Source organism: Leucoraja erinacea, chromosome 17 (assembly GCF_028641065.1).
Source record: "Leucoraja erinacea ecotype New England chromosome 17, Leri_hhj_1, whole genome shotgun sequence".
NCBI classification, from domain to species: Eukaryota; Metazoa; Chordata; class Chondrichthyes; order Rajiformes; family Rajidae; genus Leucoraja; species Leucoraja erinaceus.
In genome coordinates this window covers 38,237,771-38,246,877 of record NC_073393.1, presented here as the reverse complement: position 1 = coordinate 38,246,877, position 9,107 = coordinate 38,237,771, and the positions used below count along the sequence as shown (strand labels likewise).

The following is a 9,107-nucleotide window of genomic DNA, read 5'->3' as shown; positions in this document are numbered from 1 at the left end:
GAAGATGTGGCGAGTGGTGGGGTCACGTTGGAGGTGGCGAAACTGATGGAGGATTACTTGTATGTGACGGCTGGTGGGGTGAAAGGTGAGGACTAGGGGGACTCTGCCCTTGTTGCAAGTGGGGGGATGGGGAGAGAGAGCAGTGTTGCGGGGTATGGAAGAGACCCTGGTGCATGCCTCATCTATGGTGGAGGAGGGGAATCCCCGTTCCCTGAAGAATTAGGACATTTCAGATGCCCTGGTGTGGAACGCCTCATCCTGGGAGCAGATGCGGTGTAGACGGAGGAATTGGGAGTAGGGGATGGAGTCCTTACATGAAGCAGGGTGGGAAGAAGTGTACTCCAGATAGCCATGGGAGTCAGTAGGTTTATAGTGGATGTCGGTCAGAAGTATATATCTTTATTGTCATTTCCTGAGTATTCACATACCCAGAGGAAACAAAAAAACGTTGCTCAACCAGTGTCCATTCAGTGTGCATTAAAAATAAATATTAAAAAAAAAACATATCATGAACAAATTTAACACTCTACTAAACATTCAACAGGCGTTCCGATCGGCAGCGGCACGACAGTGGCTCTGCTGCAGTGTGTCCAGGTTGGTGGTTGGTGCGCGATACTTTGGCAGGGGGCAAAGTCCATTTAGCAGTCTTATAGCCTGTGGGAAGAAGCTGAGGAGCATCCTGCTGGTTTTGCAGCTAATGCTCCTGTACCTCTTCCCAGATGGCAGGATGGAGAATATGTGATGCGATGGGTGGTAGGGGTCTTTGATGATGGAGATGGCTCTGCTGATACATCTCTTCCTGTATATGTCCAGCAGGAAAGGGAGTGGAGCACCAATAATCCTGCTGGCGGTCTTCACAATCCTGTCTAGTTGGTGCCGTTCGTACGCCTTGCAGCTCCCGAACCAGGAAGTGATGCCGTAGGTCAATGTGCTCTCGATTGTCCCCTATAAAAAGTCCGTAGGTGTGCAGTGGGGAGACCTGCTTTACGTAGTCTTCGGAGAGGGTGTAGTCGCTGCTGGGCTCTCTTGACCAGTGCTGTGGTGTTGGCCGTGGACGTCAGGTCATCTGACAGGTGTAGTCCTAGGAACTTCACGCTGCTGACCCTTTCCACATCAGCTCCATCGATGTGCAGAGGTGTATGGTGTTGTTTCCCCGCCCTCCTGAAGTCAACCACCATCTCCTTAGTTTTTCCCGCGTTGAGAATGAGGTTGTGGGATTTGCACCAACCTGTGAGCAGCTCCACCTCCATCCTGTATGCCGATTCATCATTGTCACTGATGAGACCCACCACTGTTGTGTCATCAGCGAACTTGTTGATGAAGTTGTTGTTGAGTCTAGCAGTACAGTCGTGTGTCAGCAGACTAAACAGCAGGGGGCTTAGGACACAGCCTTGGGGTGAGCCAGTGCTCACGGCTATGGTTTTTGATGTCCTACTGCCCACCCTGACTGTCTGCTGCCGTTGCGACAGAAAGTTCAGGACCCAGTTGCATGTGCCAGCATCAACCCCCAATAGCTCCAACTTCTCCACCAGCTGCTGCGGAATGATTGTATTAAAAGTGAGGACAAGGAATGGTAGGGAAGTGTCGGAAATGATCCAGGTGTATTTGAGCGCCGGATGGAAGTTAGTGGTGAAGTGGATGAAGTCAGTCAGTTGTGTGCGGGTGCAGGAGGTGGCCCCAAAGCAGTCGTCAATGTAACGGAGGTGGAGGTCGGGGATGGGGCCCTGGTATGTATTGAACAAGGATTGCTCGACGTAACCGACAAAGAGGCAGATATAGCTGGGGCCCATGCGTGTGCCCATAGCTACGCCTTGTGTTTGGAGGAAATGGGAGGAGTCAAACGTGAAGTTATTGAGGGTAAGGACCAGCTCCACTAGGCGGAGGAGAGTGTCAGTGGCCGGATATAGGTTGCTTCTCTGGTCGAGGAAGAACCGGAGGGCTTTGAGACCATCCTGGTGGGGGATGGAGGTGTAGAGTGACTGGACGTCCATGGTGAAGATGAGGGGGTGATTGCCTAGAGAATGGAATGCACGGAGACGACGGAGAGTGTCTGAGGTGTCTTGAACATAGGTAGGGAGGGATTTAACCAAGGGGGATAGGATGGAGTCAACGTATTTGGAAATTAGTTTGGTGGGGCACGAACAGGCAGAGACAATGGGTCTACCGGGACAATCAGGTTTGTGGATTTTGGGGAGAAGGTAAAATCGGGCCGTGCGGGGCTGGGGAACGATGAGGTTGGAGACTCGGTCGGGTAGGGCGTGGGAGTTGATGAAGTCGGTGATGGTGCTGGAGATGGGCGATCGTTTCGCCGAACACCTCCGCTCGGTCCGCAATAACCAACCTGACCTCCCGGTGGCTCAGCACTTCAACTCCCCCTCCCACTCTGTATCTGACCTCTCTGTCCTGGGTCTCCTCCATGGCCAGAGCAAGCAACACCGGAAATTGGAGGAACAGCACCTCATATTCCGCTTGGGGAGTCTGCATCCTGGGGGCATGAACATTGAATTCTCCCAATTTTGTTAGTCCTTGTTGTCTCCTCCCCTTCCTCAGCCCTCCTGCTGTCTCCTCCCACCCCCCAGCCTTCGGGCTCCTCCTTTTTCCTTTCTTCTCCCCGCCTCCCCCATGCCCGATCAGTCTGAAGAAGGATTTTGGCCCAAAACGTTGCCCATTTTGTTCGCTCCATAGATGCTGCTGCACCTGCTGAGTTTCTCCAGCTTTTTTGTGTACCTTAGTTTAACTGCTTGTTCTTTAGCATGATTAAATATTTAAGTTCTACTTTCTCAATACACCTTTCAACTTACATTTAAATACTAAAAAAAATTGCTTCTTGAATTTTAAGTAACAAATAATTTATTACATTGTAATAAAGCATTGTCTCATGTCAATCTTGCTGCATATCATATCACACTTACATACAATAAATGTTTAATAGCAATTTCAGTATTTCCAGCCCCCTTTTGTAAAATGCTTTTAGAACAGCTCTAAGAAAGCCCTGTAAACTAAATCTCACAAAACCAATCATTAAAAAGACGCAGTGGCATTCTAGTTGCTTATTTAAATAAGATTTAATGTTGATACTTTTTTTTCAAATAATAATCTCATGAGGTGAAACACAAACATTGTTTATTCAATATTTTATCATGAACATTAGATTTAATTTTCTAAAAGGAAGAACAGTACCTTAAAGGACCCAAATAAGGAAAAATAAAGGGCTTGAAATATCTGTTAAAACATCAACTTTCTTGCAGGGAAGTGCCATCTTTTGGCTCCATAACTGTGTAGAAGTTCATGGTGTCTACACAAGATTGTACATTTCTGTAGCATTGATCATTGGAAACTGCCTGTTTGTGCTCCAAGAACTCATAGGGTCATACAGCATGGAAACAGGCCTTTCAGTCCAATAGGTCTGCAGTGACCCTACACTGACACCATTTTATTCATCCCCATTCCCATCAAATCTCCCAGATGCAAGCACTTACAGGTACACTAGAGCAATCTGTAGTGGCCAATTAACCTACTAACTCGCACATATTTGGAACGTCTGAGGGAGGGGGAACCCATGTAATCACAGGGAGAACATGCAAACCACACAGCACCAGAGATCAGGATTGAACCAATATTGCTGGAGTAGTCAGGCAGCAATTCTACCATCTGTGTCACCTACTAATGGAGAGCAGTAGTATAACACACTGCCACAGTCACCCACCAGACAATTCAGACCAACTTTAAAAAATCTGACATGAAATCAGTTTTTTTCATTTGCATTTTATGCAATTACTGATTCCAGAATGCTTATAAATGATTATAAATGTGTCCAATTTCATTACTTAGTAAAATTATATTGATCATCGAAGAACTTACAATGAATCTGATGTGTTGAATAAAAAATAAGTTTGTAACTCACCTTGGCTATCTACTAACATATTTTATTTGGCAGTTTCTGCATTCTAATGAGCCAGTGTTCCCAGACCCCAATCATTGCTATATCCAGTCACAATTTCTAACTAAAACAGACGACAACGAAGATTACGACGAAGCATTTTCATCCACATCAGATAAGCCTGGCTTTATTTCCTCTGTTCTCTCACTCAGCACAACCGAAGACATGACTGGAGAATATTGTTCGCTTGGTAACTCATTGTTTGTCTCTAATCCAGGGCTATGCAATGTGCTTTCTGCTGTCAGGATCTTTTCCAGTTCCTCATCAAGACTTTTCTTGGGTGGAATTATAATTTCTTTTTTGGGGAGAATAAAATCAAGCAGATCCAGAATAACGCCTTGATTAATGCAACCAATGGAACCATATTTATGAATCTGAGTGGGAGGAACACCTGCCAATACATAAGATATACTGTGGTTAGGGAGTGCTGGAGGTTGAGGGGGAATGAAGGAGGATAGGGGTAGGAAGAGGTATAGCGAGGTAATGAGGGAGGGGGTGAAGGGAGGAAGCAGAAGAGGGTTGGTGGAGGGTGAGGAGAAGGAGGATAACGGAGGAGGGGAATAGGGAGAGTGAGATGCGTTCACATTGATCTAATATTTTACAAGTTATTGCCATTTTAAACTTTAAAAACATCGTAGTCGCGCTCCCACTTGCCGGCCGCACCTGCGCAGTTGGGGGTGGGTTGCTGTGACTCACGGCACAACGAGGATCTCTGGCGTCACAACGGGAACCCGTCAGCTGCGCCTGCACAGTTAAGGGCTATGGGTGAGTGGTTGAATATTGCGTTGGGGGAACGGGCCCAACGGGTCCGCACCAGGTATAGTACATTATAGAGTAAGAAAAGTACATACCAAGAATCTGTGCTAGTTGTGCTGGTGGAAAAAGCAGCTGTAAGCATCGGTTCAAATAGGGGACTAGATCTTCGGTAAACGTAATACAGAATTGGATAAACAGCTCCAGTTCTTTTGCACTGAAGGCTGTTTCCTCTGCTCGGTGAAAAGCAAGAATTAGCTTTGTAACCTAGGAAGGAAAAAAGAATTAGCAAATAATTCTTGCAAACTGTTCAAATTCTACACTGAAGGAAAGCAGCTCCAAATGGCTCCAATTGCTATAGCCGATTAAGAGAGTATACAGCACAGGTCAGGTATGCAATTTGGTATTCCAAAAAGAATAAAAACTCAAGAATGGGATTGTTCTGGCAGATGTATCATGGACAGAACAACAAAGAGAATTGAATTCAAAGTGGTTTTATAATCAGAAAGTTGTGGAAGTCTGAAAATCCAATGACAGTAATGTCAAGTATAAATCAAGGATTAGATAAGGTAAAAGTTAAGTAAATTTGAAACATAATGAAGTTCTCTCAATGGCAATCAGCAGGAAACAGTTAACCGAAGTATATTAAAAAAAACTGGAGGAAACAGTGTTTAACATATCCTGAGACCTCTATTGAATGTATCTACCAAATGAATGATAGAGGTGTGATTGGACTATGAGGAATATGCAGGGGCTTGGCCAAATCAAGCAAAGGTGAAAACAGATTCTATGTTAATAATTAATTATATTCATGGAAGAAAATGGAATAGTTATAACTTTTCTCAGATGAATTCCAAATTCTAAAAGACGCCTTCCAGAGGGCCGCTGAGAAGTCGAGGCCGGAGCCTCGTGGGTCGACAAAGCCAACGGTTCCTGGGTCTGCAGAGCCCGCAGCTAGGATCTGGGTCGGCGCCATGGAGGCATCCGGAGGGGGCCCGGCAGCATTAGTGGAGAGGTCGATGATGGCACTGACTGACAGACGAGGACGTGGAAGCGAGGACGCCGCTGACGTGGGAAGGAACAAAGGAGGACCTGGCGTGAGGGAGGGGGAAGAACAATGGACAACCCGGCGTGGGGGGGCGCCGTGAAGGAGGGGAACGGAGGGGGGGGGGAAGAGAGAAAAAAGGGAGACCTGGTATTGGGGCCTTTTATGGGTGACTATTTGCATACCTTAGGTATGCAAGCGAAAAATTTCACTGATTTTCACAAGCGACAATAAGGTACTCATTCAAAAGTACAGTGAAACCATTGTTTGACATTTAAAGTAAAACACTGCACTGGCTCCATCATTTTGGGCAGCACAGTGGTGTAGCAGTAGAGCTACTGCTGTATGGCGCCAGAGATCCCTGTTCGATCCTGACTACAGGTGTTTGTCTGTACGGAGTTTGTTGTTTCTTCCCGAGACCTGCTTGAGTTTTCTCTGAGATCTTCAGTTTCCTCCCACACTCCAAAGACGTACAGGATTGTAGGTGAATTGGTTTGGTATAAATGTAAAAATTGTCACTAGTGTGTGTCGGGTAGTGTTAATATGCAGGGATTGGTGGTCGGTGCAGACTCAGCGTATCTCTAAACTAAAACTAAAATTAGACAAGGTAAAGTGTTTTGGGGTGGATCTACAAACCAAATTTTCAGAAAAACTAGTCGCTGTTGCTTATGTTCTAAATTATCCTGCACTAAACCCTGCGCACCCAGTCTCAATCACATATCAGTTTCTTGCAATACCAGGATCAAAGTTCCAGGATTTTTCTCATCATCTATTCAGTTCTCTTCTCATTAGCCACTTCTCTTAAACAGCTTTTAAATCATTCCACTATTATCAATGTCTTCAACCTAAATATTTGGTATTTCAATAGGTAGATTTGAGCAGCTCACTAATTTTTGTTCAGCTGGCAAACACTTCAATTTTAGATACAGGAAGTTGAACAGTATTACACCGACACTTGTGATACATGAGAGGTGACTAATGAAAAGAGGAAACTAATATTTCAATTCATATAATTTTCAATAGTACATGAGAAGAACGCGGCAACATTTGTGTGTCTAAACATACTCATTAGCACGTTATCTTCAAAGAATTTTGCAATAGTATTTGTTTGTGTTTTGCAATGAAAGATGGAATACCTTCACAAGGGCATCTTCCAAACAGATTGTTACTTCCTGTGCAAGTGCTATGGGGCAGCAGAGCCGAAGATCATTAAAAGCTGCTAAATTGTTATTTAGAAAACATGCCAATGGAGGGAAGTCTAGAAGCACCATTGGAGGTTGCAGAGTTCCTGGCTGTTCAGTTGGCAGGGTCATATGGATGGTGCTCCCCAACATAGATGGAGGAGAGATTAAGGTATACAAATTCATGTCTTCTTGAAACTTCTCCATAGCTTCCTGAAGAGCTTTCACAAAAGTATTCATAGCAACCTTTTGAAACATTGGGGCAAGCTGCCCACGGAAATCTGCACCTACACGACTAAATGAAAGTCCAAAATACATACATTGGCCTAGTAATGAATCTAAGCGGCTACCAATTCCCTTCTCAAGATCCATTTCCAGGATTCCTAGAAACTCAGAAACCTTTTGCACCACCCAGCCATGAAAAATGGCGCTCTCGTTCACAATGTGATTGCTGGTAAGCAGCAGTGGATCTTCATCTGAGAAAATGGCACGATACTGAGTGATGATGTCAAACAGATGAACTCGGCAAGCTTCAATCGTCTTAGTTATGTGGAAATAAGGATCACTGTCTGATATGGAGCCAAGTATGGATTTCAACCAGGCATCTCGTGCTTGAAGAAATTTTATTCTTAATTCTGCTTCAGTGAAAACATCCATTCTTCTCAAATAGCCTATGACACGGAGACAAGTTGGAAGTTGGATGTTGGTGCGTAGTTGCTGGATGAGCTGGTTTAACATCAACTGTGCAGAGGAACGTACTTCATTCACTATTCCCTGTGTGAGAAATGTTATAAAAGATGTTTTACAATTTTGAAACGTTTTATTATAAAGCTTATTTACATTATCTTATTTGAATAACCAAAGAGAGCAAAAAAATACTACAATGGCTAAAGCTTTTCAATGCTTAGTATGCATTGGGGAGGGGGGGGGGATTGGGTGAGAATGGGTGAGTTAACCAGGGAGTTGCAGAGGGGGTCTGTGGAAGGCAGAAATGGGTGAAGATGTGACTAGACGGGAGATCCCGTTGGAGAAGGCAAAAATGTCATAGGATTATGTGTTGTATGCGACGGCTGATGGGGTGAAAGGTAAGAACTAGGGGGACTCTATCTCTGTTACGACTAGGGGTAGGGGGAATAAGGGGGGTGCACCGAGGAGCCACAGGCAAGGGCCTCATCTATGATGGGAGAGGGGAACCCCCGTTCACTAAAGAATGAGAACATCGCGGATGTCCTGATATGGAACACCTCATCTTGGACGCAGATGCGGCGGAGACGATGGGAGTAGCGGATAGAATCTTTGCAGGAAGCAGGGTGGGAAGAAGTGTGGTCTAGATCAAAGATCCTCCGCTATAGGATCTTTGGTATAGATAGCTGTGGGAGTCAGTGTTTCAAAAAGGAGAGCAATACCTGTATGACAGGAATAGAAGAGTATTTCTTCTCCAATCTCTTTACGTAAGAGGCTAACTCAAGGGCCTCCTCGTAATAGCCGTTCCTAACGCAGGTATCCATGAGTTGCGGGATCTCCAGGATTTCCAGGATCTCCGTGTGGCGGTTGAGGGTTAAGCTGTTCATTCTTCTGCTGGCGCCGGTCTCCTCCGTCTCCATGATGAACTGCTTGCATTTCTCGCTCAGCCCAGGCAGTTTGTCCAACACGGCGGAGACGTGTTTCTCCACCAGCCCGAAGTCCCGATAGATTTCTTTGGTGCATTCCGCCGTTTTGATGAAGGTTTTGTAATTGCAGAAAGCGAGTTCCTGAGTCTGCTCCAGGATCTGGGCCCGCTCCTCCGCCAGGCGCTCGGGCTCGCGGTTCAGCTTGTCCACTCCGTATGTACTGAGCTCGGACAGATACAGCGTGAAATCTGGATTCTCCCTCCAGTTCTCTGGGAAAGAGTCTCTGAAAATCGAAGCCAAGATACTTTCGTCCTCCACGTCAATACCGAGAGCCGCCATCTTGATGGTCCGAACAACTTCCGGTTTCATCAACACAACTTTATCAACAGTTTGCTTTCACCTCAGGGATGCTGTTGCCAGGCAACGTCACCACACTATCCAGTTCAAGAAAATCTCACAGCTCCAAGAGTTATTACAAGATTTTGCAAGAAACTTAACCGAGATTTCACATTCACATTCACATTTATTGTCACATGCACCAATTAAGGCACAGTGACATTTGAGTTACCATGCAGCCA

At 45.4% G+C, this 9,107-nt stretch overlaps 1 protein-coding gene across 1 annotated transcript; it reads right to left on the bottom strand.

The window, feature by feature from the left end:
• Positions 1–3,046: 3,046 nt before the first annotated feature.
• Positions 3,047–8,898, bottom strand: cog8 (component of oligomeric golgi complex 8). Its single transcript, XM_055648990.1, has 4 exons — positions 8,326–8,898; positions 6,875–7,693; positions 4,792–4,960; positions 3,047–4,331 (listed from the first exon to the last, which is right to left on the bottom strand). The coding sequence occupies exons 1-4, from the start codon at positions 8,896–8,898 to the stop codon at positions 4,027–4,029; spliced, it is 1,866 nt and encodes a 621-aa protein (XP_055504965.1). The 3' UTR covers positions 3,047–4,026.
• Positions 8,899–9,107: the final 209 nt, after the last annotated feature.

Bases quoted from the DNA above. Each gene is read 5' to 3' on its own strand.
- cog8 (XM_055648990.1), bottom strand. From the start codon at position 8,898: ATGAAACCGGAAGTTGTTCGGACCATCAAGATGGCGGCTCTCGGTATT. The intron at 7,694-8,325 runs GTATTGCTCTCC...TTTCTCACACAG, and splicing joins CTTCTATTCCTGTCATACAG to GGAATAGTGAATGAAGTACG. The intron at 4,332-4,791 runs GTATGTACTTTT...ATGTATTGGCAG, and splicing joins ACAACTAGCACAGATTCTTG to GTGTTCCTCCCACTCAGATT.